This window comes from Delphinus delphis, chromosome 7, assembly GCF_949987515.2.
Source record: "Delphinus delphis chromosome 7, mDelDel1.2, whole genome shotgun sequence".
In the NCBI taxonomy this organism is placed as follows: domain Eukaryota; kingdom Metazoa; phylum Chordata; class Mammalia; order Artiodactyla; family Delphinidae; genus Delphinus; species Delphinus delphis.
The window spans coordinates 62,557,273-62,583,730 of record NC_082689.1 but is presented as its reverse complement, the minus strand read 5'-3'; the positions used below and the strand labels follow the sequence as shown (position 1 = coordinate 62,583,730).

Here is a 26,458-nt window from a genome sequence, read left to right as displayed (position 1 = left end):
TACTTTTAAATTACCAAACTGGGAAATAGTTTGAGAACATACTTATTCAGAGGATTTCAGATGTGTGAAAAGTTTTTTCACACTTTAAGATAACAGATATATTAAATATAGTTAATTTAATTAATTTAAAGTCTATACTTTCCATAAGTAACCTTTATGAGATGGACCTCCCTCCTTTCAGTTTATAGGTATATTATCTTAAAATGGATTTCTATTTGAACAGTAAACTTTCTTGTTTCCAAATTTGTACTATTTAATTAATAGCCAAAATAATAATAATACTTTCTATGTACTGTGGTCTATGAATCTGACTAGACTATCTCTCTGGGAATGAAAGTTTTTAAGCAAAGTGTGAAATAAGTATAAGATAGTTAATAATAAACTACTACTGCCTCAGTGTATGCATTTGCTGACACATTGAAGCACTGATTGCTTTGTTTTGTTTTGCCAGCATCTTCTTCTAAACCAAAAGTAAGGGTGAAATTTTATAGCTGCTTAGTCATTCTTTGTATCTCCTTTCAAGTTAACAATGCTAATTATACACCAATTACAAAGCAAATTTTTAGCGCTTAAAGCGTAACTCTTGAAGACATAAATGATTGACAGAGGAAGTGAATTTTGCTACCAGCATTGTAAAGATAGGTGAGAAAACCATTAGACACACAGTAACAGAATATAAAATACAGTTAGTTACAGAATTGTTCTGTAAATTAATTACCTGTTCCTTGGCCTGTTAACCTATTATATATCAAGTATGTGAAATATAATTTTCCTTGTCTTATAGGCTTATTTTGCTGATGGCAATAAGGTAAGGATATTTTACCTATAGTATATGAAAAAAATTTTCTATATTCCAGTATTTAGTATTCACAAACTTATGTGAAACCTATTTTTTGTTTTTTTTTCCTCTTCCTTGCCCACATTCTCTATTCCCATCTCATCCTCTTATCTCCCAAAAAGCAACAAGATCGTGAACCTGTGTTTTCAGAAGAACTGGGGCTTGCAATAGAGAAACTGAAGGATGGATTCACCCTACAGGGACTTTGGGAAGTAATGAGTTGATCTTGAGTTGAGCTGGGTTTCTATTTAAAGATATCTCAAGATTAAAGATACTAGTCGCCTGCTATAAGGCATGGCATAGTTTTTACATTTACAGAAAAAGCTTTTCAGAGAGTTTTTTTAATGATTAAGGAAAAACTCATTTGTCGAAGATTTTATTGCCAGTCTTCTAAAAATTATATTTGAAATTGTAATCAAAATGTATCTGGTTTGTTGTAAATATGTTTATTTTGTAACTAATACTTGTAAATTATTAGTCTGTGGATATTAAAAGACTGTATCATGTTGAGTTTAATAAAGAATTTATGCAGCACCATTAAATGTTTTGAAAGTGTTATCTAAGAGCATAAGACTCTTCTTATGGAGTAATCAAAATGCTGCTTTTTTAATTATAAAAATCTGGTTTAAATATATTTATCACATAGCTCCAAAGGTAAGCCAACTCTCATATAAATTAGAAACCTTAAGCTTGTCATTTTTAGGTAACCATTTATGTAAAAACTAAAAATTTTAGCTAACTTTGGAGGATATCAACCCCTATGTAAAGTTTGGGCACTATTTTGGAAATAATTTCAATATCGTTTTGGCAAGAATACATTTATTTTGTAAGGAAATAGTTTTAAATAGTTTGTAAATAAATAGTTTATTTGTTGACTTGCTCTTTGTTTGCATTCATTGAAACTTCTTTGAAGTTTTCAAAAATATGATATTATTTTCTGATTTCTTGGTCAGGTTAGATTTGGTGACCTCTCTTGCATAAGTGTTTTTTGCCACTGCTTCAGTATAAAGAAACTTTGTAAAGAACTTTTGTCAAAACATTAACCCTCTTTTTCTAGAGTGAAAAAAGTGAGTGTGTAAAATCATTTAAAATAAGATGCAACTGTATGTACAACCATAGACACATAGTACAACCAAGGGCTAACCTGAGTTTAATAAAGATCAATGAACAAAAGCTATAAATTGGTTTCTTCATTTAAATAGGAAAGGATTTTTACATTTTTAAGGGATGGGGTTATAATAACCTATATTAGGGGGAAAATATTGCTTGAAAAAGGTGTACAGGTCAAAAAAATGCAGCTAGGAATATTGTTTCAATAGTTTTTCAAGCAAAACAGACTATAAAATTGCCAATTAGTAAGGAATAATCTCAAAACGTCAAAACACTGTGTTTGCATCTGACTCATTAATCTTTTCAGATGTTAGGTGTTACGTGTAAAGAGAAATGAGTCATTTATTGTTTAAACAAGGGAGCAGCTGTTGGTTTTTTCTAGTGTGTTAAAACCTTTAGTGGCCTCTATAAATGGAAAGAGTCAATGAGCTCTTCTCTCAGCTGTTGTTTTAGCAGCTGACAGTACCATTGACTTCACCGTGATGTAAAATAAGGGAAAAAACTTTTACTGATGGATGGAGACCCTTGAAGTTTAAAAATACATAATTCCCTGATCTGGGGGCATTCATTGATTCACTCAACAAACATTTATGGAGCACCCATGAGGCCCTGTGGCTATAGCATTGAGCAAAACAAACCTCCCCCAAATCCCTGTCTTTATGGAGCTTATGTTCTTTTGAGCATGTTTAAGAATACCAACCTTTGAAATTACAGGATTTTTACAGCCCCACTGAGTTTTTAAAAACGTGAGAATATAATTTTGTAATAAAATATTTCATGAAGAAGTATATGATGCTATTTGTATGTAAACAGAGGATCAATTTTTTTTCAAGTCATGCTTTCTGCATCCCATAATTAATATGGTGTGTTCTATTATAATCAACAACTTAAATTATGATTCTAGTCATATACTTTTTTTGTGTGTGTATAAAGCCTGTTTTTCAAATTATACCAGGAATGTAGCACTTCATCCTGATTTTGCTATTTCTATTGATTATATTGTTCTCATGGGGTTACAATACATCTGTTCTTTTTTTTTTTTTTTTTTTTTTTTTTTGCGGTACGCGGGCCTCTCACTGTTGTGGCCTCTCCCGTTGCGGAGCACAGGCTCCAGACGCTCAGGCTCAGCGGCCATGGCTCACGGGCCCAGCCGCTTCGCGGCATGTGGGATCTTCCCAGACCGGGGCACGAACCCATGTCCTCTGCATCGGCAGGCACACGCTCAACCACTGCGCCACCAGGGAAGCCCCATCTGTTCTATTTTTTAAATTTTTATTTAATGAAAGATCAACACAAAACCACAGAATATCTTTAGTGATCATACTGTATGTGTGTAGATTTTTTCTTTCCCTAGGGCCGACTTTTAACCTTTTTTTTTTTTCTTGTCTTAATGTTTGCCACATCAAATCCTTTGTAGAGCAAGGCAGGGTGTGAACAAATTAAATAATTTCATAATTTAATTCAATACTAATTATAGTTTTTCCACTTAAAAATACCGATAATTTGGAATGTCTTAGAAAATAGCAGTTTCTCTGCATTTACTTTCAATCATGATGGGGGGATATTATTATTTTAAAGGTTTTTTTCCCAAAAAAAATCTATAATTATAGTACCTAAGTAGAAGTCTTTGTTTCCTACTTCTAAAAGAAGTTTATATATCCCACTGTTTTGAGTAGAAAATAAAAATTTGTAGCAGTTATGGAATATTGGAAAGGGGATCTTGCTTATGAGTATCCAAATGAACTCAGCTCATATTCTTGAACTTTGCATCATTAATTCAGATAGCCAAGTAGCTTGCCATTAGACCATTTTTAGCGGACTGACTCATTTTTATGATTCAGTTTTCTGTTAGTTTAATAAACATTTTCTTGCGGTAGCCTTTATTAGCATATCTTGTAATGCTTTATGTATTTTAAAGCTTTCCACTTCATTTAAATCTCTTGTTTCTTAGCTGTTTCCTTAGTGATTAAAAGTTCCAGTTGTTCCTTTCAATCTGTAACAGCTGCAAGAACTCTTCTTTCCAAACTAGCTCTCCTAAATTCCCTTGTTAGAGTTGGTATCTATATTTAGCTGGTGGGATTAAATTGCAAAGGCTTCAGGCTGGGCAAAGCACACTGATCTGCCTTTTTACTGCTAGACCTGTGTGCTGTGAGGAGCTAAGGCCTTAGTGTCCCCTTCCTTACCCAGGTTACTCACAAAATGGATTCCCAGCGGGAACTTGCAGAGGAACTGCGGCTTTACCAATCCACCCTTCTTCAGGATGGTCTAAAAGATCTCCTGGATGAGAAAAAATTCATCGATTGCACACTAAAAGCAGGTGACAAAAGTCTTCCTTGCCACAGATTGATTTTGTCAGCTTGTAGTCCTTACTTCCGTGAGTATTTTTTATCTGAAATTGATGAGGCAAAAAAAAAGGAGGTAGTACTAGATAATGTGGATCCTGCTGTACTGGATTTAATCATTAAGTACCTGTACTCTGCCAGTATTGATCTCAACGACGGAAATGTGCAAGATATTTTTGCATTGGCCAGCCGCTTTCAGATCCCCTCCGTGTTCACTGTCTGCGTTTCTTATCTTCAGAAAAGACTTGCTCCTGGTAACTGTCTAGCTATCCTAAGATTAGGACTTCTTCTTGACTGCCCGAGACTCGCCATCTCTGCCCGTGAATTTGTGTCTGATCGCTTTCTACAGATTTGTAAGGAAGAGGACTTCATGCAACTGTCTCCACAGGAGCTGATCTCAGTCATTTCCAATGACAGCCTAAATGTAGAAAAGGAAGAAGCTGTATTTGAGGCAGTGATGAAATGGGTGCGAACAGACAAAGAAAACAGGGTTAAAAACCTTAGCGAAGTGTTTGATTGTATCCGTTTTCGCCTTATGACAGAAAAATATTTTAAAGATCACGTTGAGAAAGATGATATAATTAAAAGCAACCCAGAACTCCAGAAAAAAATCAAAGTTCTCAAAGATGCCTTTGCAGGCAAACTCCCAGAACCTAGCAAAAACACAGAGAAGGCTGGGGCTAGTGAGGTGAATGGTGACGTTGGTGATGAAGATTTACTTCCTGGTTACCTGAATGATATTCCCAGGCATGGAATGTTTGTCAAAGACCTCATCCTCTTGGTTAATGACACAGCTGCAGTAGCTTATGATCCCACGGAAAATGAATGCTACCTTACTGCACTGGCTGAGCAGATCCCCAGAAATCATTCCAGCATTGTTACCCAGCAAAATCAAGTGTACGTGGTAGGAGGCCTCTATGTGGATGAAGAAAATAAAGATCAACCTCTACAGTCGTACTTCTTCCAGGTAAGAAAGGATATTTTCATATATGTAGAGACATAAAGGAAAGGCTGTTAGTCACCATCTAGTTAGCTGACTTGTGAATTATTCAGGCTGCTTGTATTTTATTCTACTTGATGTGCTATTCCAGTCCCTTGAATTTTCATTACTTAGAGGGAGGGCTGACAAATATTTGAATCAGTTAACTGCTTGTTAATATTTAATAAGCGTTTTGGTAAAGAATGAGGTTCTATTAATATTTAATAAACGTTTTGGAAAAGAATGAGTTTCTAATTAATGTATAAGTGATGGCTCACGATTTTCTTTATGCATTTTACCCAAAATGTCATGTTTATAGTTGATCGTGACTGTAACCCTTTAAAGTCCAGTATTTTAGTAAAAACGAAATTTAATCTTGTGTCCTCTTTCTGAAAAACAGGTTACTGTATTTCCCAAAATCAAAGTACTTTACACATTACAAAATGTTATAATTGATCAGATTTTCTACCTTCTTCCAAGTTTCCTTGAACTGATTTGAAGTTCCTGGAGGTAGCATTTCATCTCTTATTTATGGTTACTGCCTAAAATATACTTTTGTTGAAAATGAAAAGAACTTGTATACATATTTTACATGCTTTGGATTACCTTCTAAGAAACGCTGTCTACACAAGTGTCACTCATTTGGATTAATTGTATTTAGAAATATTTATGATAAATGATCAAATTTATTTGGATCAGAGTTGTACTTAGACATATTGGCAACTTAATCTGTATTATGAAACCATAGAAGTTTCCAAGAAAACACATCCTCCTAAACTAACACTCTTTGTAGTTTGTTTGAAAGGAGTTCGTTTCATATTATCAACACATTATATTTACCAGTTTATGAAGGAATCAGTGGCTTAACCTTCATCTTTAATAATGTCAGTACCAGTACTTTGTAGCTTACAGATAGTTCAAAAGAGTTTGTTTAGGTCATGGCTACTTATGGCCTGGGGTTTATGGGCACTTGAGTTGGAAAGGCCAAAGATAAGCATGTGTAGAATGTCATACCACAGTCACTGAATGCTTTCAAAGTGTGTAACATACGGTGCATTTATAAAGCACACTCTTTTTTTTTTTTTTTTTTTTTTTTGCCGTACGTGGGCCTCTCACTGTTGCGGCCTCTCCCGTTGCGGAGCACAGGCTCCGGACGCGCAGGCTCAGCGACCACGGCTCACGGGCCCAGCCGCTCCGCGGCTTGTGGGATCTTGCCTGACCGGGGCATGAACCCGTGTCCCCTGAATCGGCAGGCGGACTTTCAACCACTGCACTACCAGGGAAGCCCTAAAGCACACTCTTTAACCAGCTTTTTCTAATCTTGAAAAATGTAATAATACATGTTAATCACGGTTCTTAATTTTCCAAGTTCCATTAAAGAATGTTAACTATGAAATATGATTACAGCTTCTATTTTATTTTTATAAGTATTTGAATGTGGGCCAGAAAATTTCCTAAGCCCTAATTTTAAATTCAGATAAATTTCAGGAAGGGTAAATTCAATTGAAAAGGCAATAATTTTATCTAGGAAGTAAAAATGACACCAAAATACAGACAGACAGACAGATACCTGGAAATCATAGACCCAAAGAATACTTAATAGCCTTATCTTTATTCTCTTCCATCCTGTTACTGCCCTTGCTTTTATTGACACAGCCTCTCATTTCTGAAACCTGCTTGATGTTGTTTCTTTTGGCTACAAAAGGTTATACAAAGTTGAAAGGGTCGACTCCCTGTCATTTCCCATGCCTTGCTCCTTCTAAAAGGCACAAATAGTGGGACAAGATGCCAGGATAAAAACACCTGACTGTAAAAGAGGGTTATGACTCACAAGAAAATATATGTATGAGAATCTCAGGCTTTGTATTTTCTGCTTGGTCACCTCTGTTTAAAATGTATTAAGTTAGGATTCATATGACCTTTGATTGTATACTAGAATTAGATTATGAGAATTTTTTCCCTAGGTAAGAGCTGGTCTTTTCCATAGACTTAATAGTTTCATCAAATCTTTGAACACCACATCTTAAAGTAATCTAGGTCCAAACTCTAATTTTAAGGGTGAGAAAACTGAAGCCAGAGAGGTTAAATAGCTTGACAGCTTATCTGTAAAAAAGCCTGGCAGGCAGTCTACTGTCTCATCTGCTGTAGGAAGTGCCCTATCCGGGGTAGTATGGGAATGTAGACAGTATTGTGTAGTGTGGGCTGTAAACCCTCTGGTTTGGGATCATGATGGCTGCTGTTCCCATTTAAAAAGACAAACTATGAATTTGTATAGCTTGCATCAAGTATCACTTAAAAGCTCTGTGAGTTTGTGCAAATTATTTAAACTTTCTGTACCTCAGTTTCCTCATATGTAAAATGGAGAAAATAAAAGTCCCTATCCTGGAGGACTAGATGAGATTACCTGTGTCAAGCATTTAGTATGAAGCCTATCACAGAGTAAAAACTCCATAAATGCTCATTATTACTGGTACTATACTACATACCACTTTCTTGATAAATAATTTTTTTCAAGAAATGAAAACAGGGCTTCCCTGGTGGCGCAGTGGTTGAGAGTCCGCCTGCCGATGCAGGGGACACGGGTTCGTGCCCCGGTCCGGGAAGATCCCACATGCCGCGGAGCGGCTGGACCCGTGAGCCATGGCCGCTGAGCCTGCGCGTCCGGAGCCTGTGCTCCGCAACGGGAGAGGCCGCAGCAGTGAGAGGCCCGCGTACCGCAGAAGAAAAAAGAAAAAAGAAAACATTAGTGATCACAGTCTGGATGTTGAAATTTGTGACTGCAAACTAACAGTGTATGTGTGGGGATCAAACCGGTCATCTCTGCTAGTTTTAAATAGTACTTTGCTTTAACCAAGGTTACTAGACCAGATAGAGATAGGCTTCCATAAGGACCCCTCCCTATACCACAGACTTTAATATCTGCATCTATCCTTGGTATCCAATTATTCTGGGTTTTATTCCTTTTTCTTCGACTGCATAGAAGTAGCACTAGAGAGGACAACAAACCTGTGAATGCGCACCCTCAGAAAGCAGTTTTCTTGTGCTTTGGTGTCCTAAAATGCAAAGTGGAAAATCTTAAAATTACCAATAGTAAGTGCTAAAGCTGATGCCAGCCATATCAGAATCACCTATCCCAGAGCGTGGGCTCTTGGAGCGCTGTCTTAGGCTTGTAGAACCGGCAGTAGCAAAAACAAGCAAAGTTACTTCCTAACATAAACGAGAGAGAGAGAGAGAGAGAAGGGTATTTTAAATGACTCCCTGAAAAAGGCTAGGAAGTTATAGGCTATAACACCTGCCTGTATCCGAAGTAATAAAGTGAAGCATGGAGAACCTAAAAATGTTGAAGGAAAGAAAAAAGATAATGCCTAGTGCCCCAGCTGTCTGTGAAGTGAGCGACAGGTCCAGCTGTCCCGGGCGCCAGCTTGGGAGCATGTTAAATATAGCATGCGGGGTTCAGTCACATACTGTGACCCTCTTTTTCCCCAGTGTCCTAAAAGTATTATGAGTCCTTGTTCAAACCTGAACAAGGCAACATGGGAAGAAAATTTGACAAGAAATCTCACAGTTCTTAACTAATCTCTGGTGACTATTTTATTTTCTCTTTCTTCAAGTTCTGCAGGTTTGAGTACTTTTAGCTATTTTGGTAGGTCAAGTAGCTTTTCTCATTTTTCTCGGTAATTCAAAGGTAAAATATGATCCTTTAGGGGTTGTAGTTTTACTTTTGAGAACTTTGACTATCTCAATGAATTCTAAACAACAAAGTATAGCATATTTTTTGGTACACCTGTAACAAGCTCCACAATTCCTTATATATTGTTTCTTTCAGCTTGATAATGTAGCATCTGAGTGGGTTGGACTTCCACCTCTGCCTTCAGCCAGGTGTCTCTTCGGTCTGGGAGAAGTAGATGACAAAATCTATGTAGTTGCAGGCAAAGACCTTCAAACAGAGGCTTCGCTGGATTCAGTATTGTGCTATGATCCTGTGTAAGTTGGCATGACATTCTTGTTTCCTAAGCATTCAGGTATATGAGTGCCTATATCAAAGTCATAATTTTAGAACCTGAAGTTCACTAAAAGCATATAAATTCTATCTTCTGATTTTAGGGCGGCCAAATGGAATGAAGTTAAAAAACTTCCTATCAAAGTCTATGGCCATAGTGTGATTTCACATAAGGGGATGATATATTGTCTCGGAGGAAAGACCGATGACAAGTAAGTACCCTGACTTCTCCTTATGGTTTATATCCAAGTGATTTTTTTATTACAAGGGTTCCTTCCTGTTTTCACTTGAATCTACATGCTGAAATAGGACTTGGTTCTCACCCATAACATTTTGAAAGTAAAATTTCAAAATAAAATTTTGAAAAGTTATTGGAGGATATTTAAAATGATTGATGAAGGAAAACTGTATACAGTTTTAAAGTTGCTAAAGTCAATTTCTGTATGCCCAGCATATTGCTAAGAACAAACATAATATCTCCATCATAAGCATTCTTACAGTGGAAAAGCAGCATTTAGGAACATAATCAAGCCTTTTATTTGGCTAATTTATAATTATATTTTACTACATTAAAACCAGTGGGCTTTTTATTCATTTAGCCATAAGTAGATAAAAATTAAGTGTATCTCTTTAATATAATATTTTAAATATAACTATTAAAACAATAGTGCTTAAAAATCATGGATTTGTACTTTACATTCATCAGAGAGAATTTAGATAGTTGAGTTTGAAACTGGTGACTGGGGACTGAAAAGGGGGCAGTTCTTTCCTCAGCAATGTTTCACTTATTTACTCCTGGACAGGTGATATTCAAAATATTTAACAACTGGTCACAAACAGGCACTGATCAAACAGAATAGATATACCTGATATACCCAGTAGCACCCAGTCTCTTATGAGAAAAAGAGGATGAAGTTTCATATAACTTGCTTTCTAGGTACTTTTCAAGGGATAGGTAATTAGGAAAGAGATCTTATACCCCCAAGGGAGAAGTGAGTTTAGAGTGCTCCAGAAGTCAGTCAGTTAAGCCAGTAGCCTGTCTGGTAAAATGAAGATTTTTAGCTTCAATAGTGAGAACAAATTTCCTGCCCCTGAAAACTCTGCCTAATTTGGCTTGTATCATTTACCCAGTTTGTTCAAGAGATGCCCAATCCTGGAAAGGGAGTCAGAATTAAGAATTTAAGGGCAAAGCAGGAAAGGAGAGTAAAATATGGAAATGTGCTAGAATTAAAGAACTGTATGTTGTGCAGTTAATAGTTAATGACTATTACTCAATTAAAATGACATATATTACAGAAAATATGATTTTTAAAAGCAAAGGGTTTTTATACAGTCTGTCCATATTCAAAGATAATATATTCTGAAATTTTGATGTCCTCCTTGATGCAAGATATTCCCATCAAATAAACATTTAAAGGAAGGCCATATTATAAACACACTCAGAGCAAAATCTTGTTTGGAACATTTTTCCTGAGTAATAGAATGGAAAATCTGTATTAAGCAGTGTTATGACTGGAAACATAGTGACTCCGCCAAATGATTTAAATTGTTTCCTTCGAGTAGTATTAGTAACTAGGAAATTGATGTGTCAGTAAGAAGCATGCAGGTCTTGTCAGTAAGAATACATTAATCTTGAAAATATGATTAACCAAAACAACATTGCGGGCTTCCCTGGTGGCGCAGTGGTTAAGAGTCCACCTGCCAATGCGGGGGACACGGGTTCGAGCCCTGGTCCGGGAAGATCCCACATGCTGCAGAGCAACTAGGCCCGTGCGCCACAACTACTGGGCCCACGTGCCACAGCTACTGAAGCCCACGTGCCTGGAGCCCGTGCTCCGAAACAAGAGAAGCCACCACGTGAGAAGCCCGTGTACAGCAACGAAGAGTAACTCCTGCTCGCTGCAACTAAAGAAAGCCCGCGCAGCAACGAAAACCCAACGCAGCCATAAATAAATAAATAAAGTTCCCTTTAAAACAAAACAAAACAAAACCAAACCCCAGAACATTGCTTGACAAATGCCAAAGTCAAGAACTTTGAAAAGAGTCATTACCTAAAATAAGCACTGAATTATACTAGTTATCGCCACTGCATTTGAAGAACATGATTTTGGATCGTGTTCTTATGGAGGAGTTTTAAGATAATACTCATAGTCATATATTAGAGGAAATGCTTCTACTCCAGATATCTGGTCTTTTATAAAACTAAAAAAAATTGTCCTCGCAAAAAGTTGAGATTTTGTTTGGTTGCTTTTTGGCTTTACCAAATATATCCAGTTAATCAATTCTTATTTGGAATTCGAACTCCCATCAGTAAATTATGGAATCATAACAACATACTAAGAAGGATAATTCAGGTAAGTCCAGGTTTTTCTGGTACCATTTAGCATATAAAATTGTTTTCATTACTCATCAGCTCAGATGACTAGTTGTCTAATCTTTACTCCCAGATTTCTTAAAATGCATTGGTATATTAGTGGTAGACTAAAATAAAATGAGCCATCATATTGCAGTTACATTTAAAATAGGTACATTCACACCTAGTTATTTCTTAAGTTAACTGATTCATTCTCAGGATATTCAGATAATGAAATGAATAAACGTTTTTGTTACTGAGGCACAATAAAGGGTTTATGAATTTTTGTTAACTCTATTGTGTATTGAATTTAGTAGCAGATAGGATTAAAATTACTCTGCCTGGGTCTCTAGGCAATTGCCAAAAGTAAAGGACCCTACCTTCCAGTAGTATAATTAAGATTTAAAATAGCTTTAGTCCTCATATTTGGAATTGTCCTTTGCTTGGTGATATATGTTCAGATTAAGAATTTTCCTGATCCTCACTATACTACATATTTCAAACGAGAAGCAAAGGTGATTAGTGAAGTTGCTTCTTTCAAAAAAGAAAGCTTCTAAAAGGACCATTTTGTTTTATTTTATGTTTACAGAAAGTGTACAAACAGGATGTTTACCTACAACCCCAAAAGAGGAGACTGGAAAGATCTGGCTCCAATGAAAACCCCTCGTTCCATGTTTGGAGTGGCAGTCCATAAAGGCAAAATTGTGATTGCTGGAGGCGTCACTGAGGATGGTCTTTCAGCTTCAGTTGAAGCTTTTGACCTCACCACCAATAAGTAAGCTGCCATCTCTTACTACAGAATATGAATCACTATATGTTTTAATTTCTAACTTCGGATAAAAATTAAGCTTTCCAATTAGGACATGGGGAGAAGAGGCAAGGGAGGCAAGGATTGAAGAGGAAGTGTCTTCATCTATGTTTCTTTTGGTGTTATGGGTGTGAAATGCCTAACATTTTGATGCATTATGTGTGTTTGTAATTTGGAATACATGACCCTCAAGTAAATGTTGGAGTGATCAATCTATCCTTACTTGTTATTAACTTTGTGAATTTAGTCATGCAAAGGTAATACTTCTGAATAATTATATACACATAAATGGATATATATCTCTCTGTAAGGTTATTCGATTTGAAATATGTAGTTTCTTTAAGGACAAAAAGACCTCCACTTAGTTTGTGATATTTGTAATGCTTCAGATGTTTGATTCTTTTGTGTTCTTTATAATTTTCTTTTCACTTTTAAGCTTGTATTGGCTTAAAGTTAATGTAAAAGATATTTGACAGATATTCTTTACATAGAATTAGTCCTTTTCAAGTTTTTGAGCTCACACATCTAGATGAGTATATAGTTTTTGTTTTGTTTTGTTTTTTGTTTTTTGTTTTTTCCCAGACGCGCAGGCTCAGCGGCCATGGCTCACAGGACCAGCCGCTCCGTGGCATGTGGGATCTTCCCCGACCGGGGCACGAACCCGTGTCCCCTGCATTGGCAGGCGGACTCTCAACCACTGCGCCACCAGGGAAGCCCGAGTATATAGTTTTTATGCTCCTCATTTAGCAATGAGGAAAAAATTACAGCATTATTATTACTTTTTTAAGGAACCATGTACGCCTGATTACAAAACAGACTTTAGTTAATCTGAAAATTACAATGAAGTTTTATGGAATTAGATTTTTATGATCGTTAAAAATCATGTTTTTTTGAAGACTATATAATATGGGTAAAAACTCAAGTTATAAGAAGTTAAAGAAGCAGCACGCAAAACTGCAAATACTCTATGTTCTTAGTTTTGTTCATATGCATAGATGGATGTTTAAATTTATATGCATTTTTTAAAATGACAAAATTATAGCAAAATATTGCTTATGATTATGTCTGAAGGACATGATCATGGGTGATATTTGTTTTCTTCTGTACCTTTCTGTTTCTCCAGATTTTGTATAATGTACATATATTTTTATAATTAGAGAAACAGATATGTTTAGAGAAAAACTATGAGGTCCACCTTCTTTTTTTTTTTGTGGTACGCGGGCCTCTCACTGCCGTGGCCTCTCCCGTTGCGGAGCACAGGCTCCAGACACACAGGCTCAGCAGCCATGGCTCACGGGCCCAGCCGCTCCGCGGCATGTGGGATCCTCCCGGACCGGGGCATGAACCCGTGTCCCCTGCATCGGCAGGTGGACTCTCAACCACTGCGCCACCAGGGAAGCCCTGAGGTCCACCTTTATGCCAGAGTAATGGAAGAGAGCTACCAATATGACTAACTCATTCTAGACTCTTGATACTTCCAATTAATTTGATTTTATCTTTAGTGATGCTATTTCATATAGCTATTAACATTAAAAGTTTCCTTAAATCCTTTACTTAAAAGGATGAAGTATAAACTATTAAAAAGAAAATTTCCAACCCTGGTTTGTAAACTATTCTTATCACATGCTTTATTTAAAAAGGGTTTGGAGGGCTTCCCTGGTGGCACAGTGGTTGAGAGTCCGCCTGCCGATGCAGGGGACACGGGTTCGTGCCCCGGTCTGGGAAGATCCCACATGCCGCGGAGCGGCTGGGCCCGTGAGCCATGGCCGCTGAGCCTGCGCGTCCGGAGCCTGTGCTCCGCAACAGGAGAGGCCACAACAGTGAGAGGACCGCGTACCGGAAAAAAAAAAAAAAGGGTTTGGAGATTTCTTGAGACACTACGGAGATCAGAGTTTTTAAAAATTTGTATTAGCATTCAAATGAAATCCAACACAGTAGGGCCTACGAGCCCTAGAACTTCCCCCCAAAATTCCACTATTTTTTTTTTTTTGGCCACGCTGCACAGCATGTGGGATCTTAGTTTTCCAACCAGGGATTGAACCCGTGCCCCCTGCAGGGGGAGCACAGAGTCTTAACCACTGGACCACCAGGGAAGTCCCTCAAAGCTCCACTATTTGTGGCATACAGTTTGATAACCACTGCTGAAGGTGCTAACTAATGAAGGTGAAGTATTCTTGGATTGACATATTGAGGGCTTTAAAATCTAATCTGGTTACATCTTTCAAATAAAGGAATATTTAGATATTTTCCAGTAGCAAATTTAATCTTCTAATTTTGGATGTTTATGCTACTTGAAGTTTTTAATTATAATTTCCTATAATTGTTCAGTAAATACATTTGGCATTTTTTAAAGTTTTACATTAACTGTATCTTCAATAATTCCTAGGTGGGAAGTAATGACTGAATTTCCCCAAGAAAGAAGTTCCATCGGTTTGGTCAGCCTGGCTGGATCCCTGTATGCCATTGGTGGTTTTGCCATGATTCAGCTGGAGTCTAAAGAATTTGCACCCACTGAAGTCAATGACATATGGAAGTAAGTTTTCTTCACTCCAATTTTCTGAACCAAATATTAAATCAAATAAGATAAAACAATTTTGAATAGGAAGCCAGACTTTCCCAAAATGCGCAGGCTCAGCGGCCATGGCTCACAGGCCCAGCCGCTCCGCGGCATGTGGGATCTTCCCGAACCGGGGCACGAACCCATGTCCCCTGCATCGGCAGGCGGACTCTCAACCACTGCGCCACCAGGGAAGCCCTGTATCCTACTTCTTGAGAGTAAACTAAACATTCTTTGAACCTGCTGAACTTTTACACATTGCCACTTACTTAATCAAGTACTGCTTCTAGTTAGCTGTGAGCTTGGGAAAGAACTTATCGGGGCCTATTTCTTAATCAGAAATTGAGAGTTGGACAACTGATCCTTTGTGTAATGAACGCTCTAGGCATCCAGTAGAGCAAAGGCTTCCAAACCACTTACCTTTCTCCCAGAGAGTACTTTATTTCCTAAGAAGACAGAGTCTGGAATAAACTCTTAAACTCTTGAGTTTTCCATGATTCATTAACTCTATTTTGAATCTAATTTAAATATTTTCCCAATTTTCTGAGGATTCAGTTATAAAAGCTTTTTAGAAAAGTGAAAAGTAGCAATCCACTTGATTGCTACTTTTCCAAGATAGGTGCTGGGTAGGTCTCCCAAGTATAACACTTGCAGTTGTTACTCAATTGAACTATTTGACAGTTAAGCTTAAAATGAATGTATTTAAAAAGGTGTGTGTGTGTGTGTGTGTGTGTGTGTGTGTGTAGTTTACCATAGTTTCTAATGCAATGAATGTCACGTAGAGGACCAGTGTATCCAGAAGTCTTGGGAGCAGAAGTGTAACTTGTGTCATGGAAGAAAGTCACATAGTAACATAGCTGGGGCAGGGCATACAGTGTGCAGACGTCTGGTCACTATCAGGTCACCACATGTGCTGTCTTCAGCCCAGGCACCATGCTTGCTGATCTAAGTTTACAGGAGGTAGATCTCAGTTGCCTGAGGTGAGCATGAGCTCATGCTGTATACTCATCCAGAAACTGCCAGACTTACGCTTTACCTGTCAGTTTAAAGGCCAGCCCCACTCCCAAGTCTGGATGCCCTTACCTGGCCTGTCACCAGATTGTCCAGAACCTTGGTACTCGAAGTATGGTCTGTGGACCAGCTGTGTTGGCATCTCCTGCGAGCTTCTTAGAAATGCGGAATCCCATGCCCCAACCCAGACCTACTCAATCCGAATCTTAATTTTAACAAGATTAGTGGGTGATTTGCTTACACATTTAAGTTTATAAGTACAGCTTTGGAAGAGTGATCAGTGAAGGCATAACATTGAGCCTGAGAGTGAAAAGTAGGTAACATTTGTTCTATACCTGAACCAGTACATGCCTTATTCCCAGCTGGTAAACTGGAAGGCTGAAAGGCTGGCAGCTTAACCAAACAATTATTTTGTGCATCAGACATCATTTCCTTATGTTGTAACAGTAACTAACTGTGTAGGGGGCAAGAAAAAGTGGCTATAAAAGGCAGTTAACTGGGACTTGCCTAGTGGCGCAGTGGGTAAGAATCCGCCTGCCAGTGCAGGGGACACGGGTTCGATCCCTGGTCCGGAAAGATCCCACATGCCATGGGGCAACAAAGCCCGTGCGCCACAACTACTGAGCCTGTGCTCTAGAGCCCGCGAGCCACAACTACTGAAGCCCATGCACCTAGAGCCTGTGCTCCGCAACAAGAGAAACCACCGCAATGAGAAGCCCATGCACCGCAGCGAAGAGTAGCCCCTGCTCGCCAAAACTAGAGAAAGCCTGTGCACAGCAACAAAGACCTGATGCAGCCAAAAATAAATAAATAAATAAATAAAATAAATTTATTTAAAAAATAAAGGAAGTTAACTATTACCTTTCTTCCTCCAAAAAAGAGGGAAGAAGATAAAGAAACTGGAAATTTCCAGGGAAAGAGGTTAGACCTAGCAAGAGGATGAGATGGGAAAAGACTGGAAAGCAGCGGAAAAAAATATGAAATAATGGAGGGCTGGGAAGGTTAGGGTTTTTGGAAAATGGGGATAGGTACCAAGAGTGAATAGGCAGTGATTCTTAACCCTGGCTGCTTTTATTTATTTATTTTTTGGCCGCACTGCACGGCACGTGGAATCTTACTTCCCTCACCAGGGATTGAATCCACGCCCCCTGCATTGGGAGCGTGGTGTCTTAACCACTGGACCACCAGGGAAGTCCCCTGCTGCTTTTAAAATATACCAGTGCCTGGGCCTTCTTGCAGACCAATTAAATCAGTTTCTGCAGGCAGGGCCTGGGCATCACTAGTTCTTAAAACCTTCCAGGTGATTCTAATATGCAGCAAGCCTTGAGAAACACTGATGTTAAGGAATGGTGCTATCAGCTGAACACCACATGAGCCACTCTGGATCCTAATGGTGATCAAAAGCCAAGTTGCCGGCTTCCCTGATAGTGCAGTGGTTGAGAGTCCGCCTGCCAATGCAGGGGACACAGGTTTGTGCCCCGGTCCGGGGGCACCTCACATGCCGCGGAGCGGCTGGGCCCGTGAGCCATGGCCGCTGAGCCTGCGCATCCGGAGCCTGTGCTCCGCCGCAATGGGAGAGGCCACAAAAGTGAGAGGCCCGCGTACCGCAAAAAAAAAAAAAAAAAAAAAGCCAAGTTGCTTCAACAGAATACTGCAGACAGAAAAGGAAAGTACAGCATCTCCTGGTAATTTTAGCAGGAGGGATTCTGATTATGGTTTATTTTTGTGATTAAGGCAGTGCTTCTCAAAACTGCTCGCTCATTGGAATCACCTCGGGAACTTCAAAAAGCACCGACGCTGCCTCTGTTCCCCTCTATAGATTGTGACTTAATTGACCTGGGATTTAGTTTGGGCTTTGGAACTTCCAAAAGATCCCCAGATGATTCTAATGTGCAGACAAACTTCGGAACCACTGGATTTGGGAAAGGCAAGAGGAGGGGGCATTCATCATTATCTGCTTGGCTGTAAAATTTTAAATTTAGGTACTGGTATTTTCCATTTAGGTAATAAAATCTGGGGCAATAATTCTCAAACCTTGCTGCATATTAGAATCACTTTGGGAACTTTAAAAAAGTCAATCTCTAGGGGTGGGATCCAGGCATCAACATTTTAAACGTCTCCAGGTAGTTCCAATTTGCGAGTCAAGTTTGAGAACGAATGATCTGCAGTGGTTCCCAAGGCAGCATCAGCACCACCTGAGTACTTGGTAGATGTGCAAATCTTTAGTCCTCACCCTGCAGATCTACTGAACCTCTGGGGGTAGCGGCCAGCAAACTGTGGTCTAACAAGCCCTCCAGGTGACTTTGATATGCGATAAGTTGAAAGCCACTGACCTACAGAGAAGTAGCTACCCACCTGCCCTCAACTTCCTAGTGAATTCACACATGCAGAGATGAAAATAACAGTGTACTACATTCTAAATCTATAGACCCTCTTACTGTGATGTAAAAAATAATTTCCGTTTCTCATATTTTTTCTTGAAATCATTCCATTATGTAGGACTGACCAAGCTGAAAGTAAAAAATATAACTGCCAGGAAGCAAATGCTTTTAGGCCTCATTTAACCTCAACCTCCTATTGCTTAAATGTGGTCACTTTTTCATTAGATCATTTAAAACTGTTCTTTATCTTTTAATTTGTTGCTCCAAATTTTATATAGATAATCAAGGTTCTTTTCCTGATTAGTGGTAAAATATTTTTTGTCTATTCTTCCCTACATAAAAATCACTCAGTGCACAGTACAGCTGTACAGCTGTTAAATTTGGACCATTGATGTAAGTCAGATAGGCATCAACTAATTTTAAAATTATTTTAAATCTCACTCACTCCTTGTAGAATGATTTGGGAGTATTTCCTATGTGCCAAGTATTGATAGCTTCTGGAGGAGGAAAGATAGCAATGTGAATAAGATATATGTACTTTTGAGCTTGTTGAGGACATAAATATAGGGGAAAAAATTAAAATAGAAGAATAATTGTTATAATGGATACCATACAAAGGACACTGTGAGAAATGAAGAGAAAACAACAAACTGCTTGAGGAAGGTGAGAAAGGCTTCAGAAAGAAAGCAGTGTTTAGGAGTTTCTGATGCAGAGATGGCATTCCAGGCATCAGGCAGAGGAAAAGCACACAGGTCTCAAAGGAACCCAAGTTGTCTGTATCTTTATAACCCTGAATATTCAGAGGGGACAACCAGTTCTTACCTAATGTCAACTGCAAGAGTAGTACTCACACAGGACAATAAAGGGGAAAGAGAATGGCTTCTTGCAGAGTGACCACTAGTGTCATGTACCATGCTGAGCACTAGTGTATGGGAACAGCTGAAATCATAATCAAAGTGACTAACAGTCCCTGCTCTTCCCAGTTCTTACTCTTTGGTGACCTTGACTCATGGGGACCAGCCATCTTTAGCAGTCCAAAGGCGAAAGATTAATTGCCTGTCTGTTACCCGTCATCTCTGGACGGTCCCTGATTCCCGCAGAAGGCTTAACTGCCTAAGCATCCAGATTAAATACCATGCCAGTAATATGGGCATATGCTCAGAGAATGCGTACTTTTGGAGGAATTCAAGTGTTTGTTAGTCTACAAGTCAGGTGCATCCTCCTCTGGGTAAGAGCCAGTAGGGTTTTCTCGGAGAACAACATTTGTATATTCAACACAGGGAAATCTATAGAACTATCTACTTAAAAACAACTTACTGATTGCTTTCTTTTTCTCCATCAGGTATGAAGATGATAAAAAAGAATGGGCTGGAATGTTGAAAGAAATACGTTATGCTTCAGGAGCTAGTTGTCTAGCAACACGGTTAAATCTCTTCAAACTGTCTAAGCTATAAACAAGAAGGTGAAAAACCATAATAGATAGGGAGGTGGTCTGTTTGGATAATAGGGCTTTAATTTATTGTTTTTAAAAAGGCTATACAGAGATTCATGTAGAAATTATTCACTATGTTATTGTCCAAGAGATTAGCAATGGGAATCAAAACCTCAAAGTTATTGAATCTTCAATGTAATGATCAGAGCTTAAAACCATTGTCTAAGAAATTAAATCTTAAATTGAACAGATTATTCCTTTTGTTAATCTGTCTCAATCAACTGTAAAGAAGCTTCCTAAATCTGAGTTTACTAATCCTTTCATTTGCATTGTTGAGGTAACTTTACACTTGTTTTCTATTACAAATGAAATTGGAGAATGAAATATGTACATCTGCATTTTCTAAAAATGTTTAAAATAGCAAAAACCTTTCCTCATGCTTCAAGATATAACAAGAATCCTATGCATTATATAAAAGATTATATGCTGTAAGAAAAGTTTGGAAATGCTATTTAAGGAGTATAATAAATGGGTCTCATTTAAATTTTAAAAAATTTAAAAATAATAAAATATAGTTCCTGCCACATAGTATGCACTCAAAGAATGAACTGTAAACTACTTAAGTTTCTTAAAAGCTACATGTCTTTTATATTAAGAATTTTAAACAGTTTCCCAACTAGATAGTAGAGAAAGTAGTCCATTGTAAAATGTCTGTTTATTTTAATAGGTATTAATTGACCTAGAAATCAATTCTACATTATTTTTTAATTGAATCAAGCCACTTAATTAAAAGAAGTCCAAATATGACGCACCATGATAACTAATTTTCAGTAAAAACTATGATGATGATTTGCCTTCTCCAAATATCCGTTCTCTCAGGTAGTCCATTCGAGCATTCTTTGTTGACAGTGCCATAGAGTTCCATTCAAAATGAGGGATCTGTAAAATAAGTAATGTAGTCTGAATGAAAGCTCAAAAGCAGCAACAAAAAACATCAGGGAAGACCTCTAAGAATACTGGGAACCCTAAGACATTAGTTTACATAAGCATAGCCTTTGAACCCTATTTGGAAGGTTGCCTTCTTCTTGACAACACCTGGAAGACCCTTTTCTGCTTCGCAGCTCCTTTCATCCTCCTGTTCCTACAATACCAACAATGGACATTTTTTCCCATGTGCCTTTCTTATATTTATACACTAGCCTTTTTCTCTTATAACTCCATCCATCTCCATAGTGCCTCTCTTTATTGTAAGATGAATATAAAAATCAAGAGATTTTCTAGAGACAATTTTAAAAATTATTTTTATGTACTATTCTTAAAAAAAAAACAGAGGGTGTTCTATTTCAGAGAGATTTTAATATAGCTTTTTTTAAATATTAAAAAAAAAAAGGTAATTCTACAACTTTCACCTTAAAAGGGGACACATGTAAAGCCAGTGTCTCTGGGTTTTTTAAAGGCTGAATTACATAAGTATTTCATACCTGAATTACATGATACCCCAAAATTTCCAAGTGTCGTTTTTTCATAGCAGATTTTCCTTTTAAATGAGGGATGTTTCTACAAAATGCTCTCGAATCCAAAAATTCCAAAGCAATCCTACATAAGATGAAAATAAATATTTACTTCTGAAATTGAGAAACTGAAAAATTATAAGCCTTTCAGGAACAAGGGTGCATCTTTATAATCTAAAAACCGCCAAATGAATAAATGAGTATACTAAGTTATTTTTCTACTTAAATTAGTAATTAATGACAAGTAATCCGATTCATTAGAATTAAACCAAATTATAGTAAGTATCTGCATGCTTTCATCTATTTGTTTCTTTGTCCAATACATATTTATTATGCACCTACCATATGTAAGGCACTGTGAGGGATACAAAAATAAAAGGACACACTTTATAGTCTAACAAAGAACATATGATACATAGTATGTAACTGTAATGCAGTGTAGGAAGCAGCTATGTGCTATCCGAAAAGTAGAGAGGCATGGGAGGTCCAAAGAAGAAGACACTATTTATTTCCACTGAGGACAACTTGAAGGTTAGTGCTTTAGATATTGCTAGGCTTTGGACAATGAAGGATGGAGATTAAAGCAGAAAGCACAAGAAAAGCAAAGGTATGTGGGTAGCATGCATGAGATACATGAGGAGCAGATTCTACTATAAATAATCCTTGATAGCTGCGTTCATTAAATCGTGCCAAATTTAACATTTAGATAACAAAATCTGAAACTAAGAAAGGTACTTTTCAGCTCCTGGTGGCAGTCTTGATCCAGCTATTTGAGTATTTAATTCCGAGTGTATTTTTGGTAGTTTTCCCGAAGTTGTATTATGGCTTCCATACGGAATAGGTTTTTTCCTTTTATCTAAGATACACTCAAAATCTATAAGAAAGTACAGGAACCAACAATATGAATTAGGTAAATTCTTATAGGTAAAATTTTAAGATATATTTTAAATATTTATACATGTATATAAAGACACACACACACAAACATGAAGAATGAGGTACCTCCCTAATTATCCAACTTATTTCATTTATTTATTTATTTATTTTGGCCACACCACGCAGCATGCAGGATCTTAGTTCCCCGACCAGGGATTGAACCCGTGCCCCCTGCAGTGGAAGCTTGGAGTCTTAACCAATGGACCGCCAGGGAAGTCCCTATCCAGCTTATTTTATATATATGATCTAGTCCAAGATCACCTCTCTTTGAAAATCAATGAATAAAAATCAACCAGCAAGTCTTACTAAACTATTATTTAGCATGGGGGCTATATTTAGCACTGCACTAAGCCAAATCACATTACAGTTTTATTTTAATCCCCTTAAATCTCTTGGTCACAACTGGAGGAAGCTAAACCAACTCATCTGAAAATTAGTAAAGACAAAGATTGAAGCATGTATCCTGTCTTTCCTGTATGAACTGTACATAGGGTAACTAAACAGTTGACATAGGAAAGTTCTTTTTAGACAAATTCCAACTAATAAATGCAGAATGACAGATGTAGAATATCACTACTTTTCCACCCTTGATGAATAATGCATTTAGACAATAATTTTAATAGCTGCTAAAATCAGTAGGTGAAAAGCTGATGGGAAAGCTTCCTAACGGATAAGCTGACAACATATAAACACACTGATGAATCTTAATATAATAAAAAGGGGACAACCAGAACTGTATGTCTTCTGATAAGATGCAGTAAGAAGCACATACGACCTATGAAAAAGCTGGCCAAAAAAATGACCACTGCCACTCCTAAGCTAACCTGAATCTAATCAAGCCTCTATATCTAACTACTGGTTTACAGAAAAAATAGGGGATGCAGGAGCATGTTGAATGACACCACAGGGTTTCAACTGGAAAAGTCCAACAAACAGTAAAATAAAACATATAAAAGATAATTGAGACACTTGAACGTTGACAAGCTATATAATATTAAGAAATTATTATGAATAGTTGTAGAGGTGAAAATGATGGTACTGTGGTTATATATCCTTTTAGATATACATTCTAAAATGATATATTATCTGTGATTTGCTTGAAAAAGATCAGGTGGGACTCTGATTAGTGAGTATTAATAATTTTTAATGCTGGATGAGGGTTCATTATACTATTCTATTCTTGAATATGTATGAAATTTTTACATAATAAAAACAATCATAAAAATGTATTTAAACCAAGAAAAATGAAAAAAGAAACAATGAATGAAAAGGAAGAAAGAGTAGGTTTAATTACCTATTCTTTATATATAAGGGAAACTGGGGCACTGAAGCATCTTCAAGTTAATTATCAAACATGAAATATACTTTTCTCATAAAGAAAATGAATTCTGGAGCTAGAAGGCCTAGGTCATCCTGGCTTTGCCATCTGCCAGCTACATAACCTTGGGCAAACAACAATGTCTCTGGGCCTCAGTTTCCTTATCTATAAAATAGAATAATTTGCAAAACTTATAGGGATATAATATAATATAAGTTTATATATATAAAACACATCATAATATCTAACACATAATTAATACGTAACATAATAATATGTAAGTGTATCAATTACTGTTGTTGTCATATGAAATTACAGCATTGTTTGAAAGATGCACATACCAGCAAAAAACCTTAATAAATCACAGCATAGTCATTCAATGAAATATTATGCAGTCACTAAAAATAATGTATAATTATATTTGTTGGCATAGAAAAATATTCACAACATATAAACAAAGCTACAAACACTATAAAATAAGCCATTTTGGTTTTTAAAAAGTCAGAACTTTTTAAAGTACATATTGCTTGCACACATGAACATGTATTGCTTGTAAAATCAGAAAGACAACAACAAATGTCATTAAAAATGAAAAAAAAGTCAGAAGGAGAAACATAGACACCAAAAGTAAAGAGTGTTTGTATCATGGGTGATTTTCCTTTTTGTTATCTGTCCTTTCTGGTTTTTCTATAAGCACGTATTACGTATCCTATAAATGAGTGTTTTCTTCCAATCCTTAGTTCTTAATCATACTACTGTATTGTCTTAATTATACCACATCCTTATATACAAATATTACCAATTAAATCTTATTTTTAATGATCTATATATATTTTCACATAAAAATAAGCCTCTTGACAACATGAGGTACAAATATGAGTTGGCAATACAATGGGCTTGGGATATAATAATCCTAGTTCCCCAACCAGGGATTGAAGCCATACCCCCTTCAGTGGAAGTGCAGAGTCCTAACCACTGGATCACCAGGGAATTTCCTGAAAATTTCCAAGATAACGAAAAAAATTTTTTTAAAGTTTTAAAATTCCAATTGATGAGATGATTCTGTTTAGTTTGGCTTTCTGAAAGTAGCTAATAACCTACCATAGGTTAGCTTAGCTACCATAGGTTAGCTAAGTAGCTAATAACCTACCTCTCATCTCTTATATCCTTTATTTGAAGAAAAAAAAAAAGAATGTATTTTCATTTCCTTCTGATGGTTGACACACAACTGAACAACCAGGAGAGCACATTCAAAGTCTCATCTTTCAGTTTCAAGTCTCATCTTTCTATATATAGTTGTATCACTAAAAGGGGGTATATATGAATGCCACACATGTATACACCCATACATGAATAAACACATACATATCAGTCCCATTTTGTCTATTAGAGACACACAAAACTAGACATGGTTAGACACTATCTAGCATATAGACCCCACAAAAATGTAGCAAAGCCCATGAGCATCATTAAACACTTACCTATTGTGTAGTAATAAGGTGTAAGAACAGAGGCTTTTACAAAATTGATTCCTCCTAGTACCTCTGCTAACATTTTATAAATCTGCTGTTGTGCTCCATTCATACGGCCAAAATCTTCAGGAAAATAAAAATAATTAGTTCACTTAAAATAATCAGCTTTTGAATGAAAATCATCCCGTATCTACAAACTGAAAAATAGCTTAATATTTCCAACAAGAGTTTCCATGTATTGTAATACCACCTGCAATAACACTAAATTCAGCACAAGTTCTTTGGCTCTCTACCAAAAGAGGTTTAGTGTCCTAAATATTAAGAAATACTTACAACACAAATTTCTCTACAAAATGGTTCCATTAAACAAGTTATGGCACTCTTGGCAACTCTGGTGTCATGGTTAGTTTTAACAATAAAAACAGTGTACTACCTAATAATGTACTTTAGAATTAAGCTTTACTTTCTGACCCAAACAAAATTCAAACCTTTTTTATACTGCTGTTGACAGAAGCGGTCATGAAACCATGGAATCTGATATTCAGGACATTCCAAGCAGACTGCTCTATTTAATTCCATAAGACGAAATTGGACCTTCATATTTAGAGATGAACATAAAACTGAAATTAAAAAAATACATTAATAGACTTTGATAGCTTGAACTTAGCAAAGACGATTCATTTTTCACATTCATTTATCCCCATAATGGTTGTAACTTTTATTCTCATATTACAAAATCATTTCATTTGCATACACATGCTTTATATTTTTAAATTATTACATTCAGTGGGATGATTAGGACAAACACCTATGTTTTTCACTAATTATGAATATTAAAACTACATTTTAGGGGCTCCTCTGGTGGCACAGTGGTTAAGAATCTGCCTGCCAATGAAGGGGACATGGGTTCGAGCCCTGGTCCGGGAAGATCCCACATGCCACGGAGCAACTAAGTCCATGCACCACAACAAATAAGCCTGTGCTCTAGAGCCCACAAACCACAACTACTGAAGCCAGTGCCACAACTACTGAAGCCCGCGCGCCTAGAGCCCGTGCTCCGCAACAAGAGAAGCCACTGCAATGAGAAGCCCGCGCACCGCAACGAACAGTAGCCCTGCTCATCGCAACTAGAGAAAGCCGTGCACAACAACGAAGAACCAAAGCAGCCAAAAATAAATAAATAAAAACAAAAAAACTACATTTTAAAAAATACTACTAAAAAATATTCATTGACCTAATATTCCACATTTAGCAGTCTATCCTAAGGAAACAAAGATGAGTGCAATGACTCACATATAATAATCATTATTTATAGTAATGAAGAATTGGAAACAACCTACATGCTAACAAATTTTATTACTTCCTTATAATGGCAGATTCTATAGACTAAAAAATCATGACATCAAAAAA

General features: G+C 37.0%; 2 protein-coding genes across 4 annotated transcripts in view; one reads left to right on the top strand and one right to left on the bottom strand.

Annotated features, from left to right (window-relative positions):
* LOC132428578 (kelch-like protein 41) overlaps positions 1–20,100 on the top strand; it is a 37,605-nt gene extending 17,505 nt beyond the window's left edge. The window contains exons 11-16 of one of the 2 annotated variants that reach the window (XM_069540855.1): positions 785–808; positions 9,096–9,253; positions 9,374–9,481; positions 12,212–12,397; positions 14,817–14,963; positions 19,722–20,100. In XM_069540855.1, coding sequence (XP_069396956.1) covers positions 785–808; positions 9,096–9,253; positions 9,374–9,481; positions 12,212–12,397; positions 14,817–14,963; positions 19,722–19,833 — 735 coding nt within the window. In that variant the 3' untranslated portion in view covers positions 19,834–20,100. Of the gene's footprint in view, positions 1–784; positions 809–4,110; positions 5,258–9,095; positions 9,254–9,373; positions 9,482–12,211; positions 12,398–14,816; positions 14,964–19,721 lie in introns of those variants that run through there. The other variant, XM_060016626.1, reaches the window with a different exon arrangement.
* A 411-nt stretch (positions 20,101–20,511) lies between these two features.
* The window catches only part of FASTKD1 (FAST kinase domains 1), a 33,758-nt gene continuing 27,811 nt past the window's right edge, over positions 20,512–26,458 (bottom strand). For both annotated transcript variants that reach the window (XM_060016624.1, XM_060016625.1), the window contains 5 exons: positions 25,537–25,668; positions 25,058–25,171; positions 22,058–22,196; positions 21,293–21,407; positions 20,512–20,750 (listed from right to left, as the gene is read on the bottom strand). In XM_060016624.1, coding sequence (XP_059872607.1) covers positions 20,649–20,750; positions 21,293–21,407; positions 22,058–22,196; positions 25,058–25,171; positions 25,537–25,668 — 602 coding nt within the window. In that variant the 3' untranslated portion in view covers positions 20,512–20,648. The remainder of the gene's footprint in view (positions 20,751–21,292; positions 21,408–22,057; positions 22,197–25,057; positions 25,172–25,536; positions 25,669–26,458) is intronic.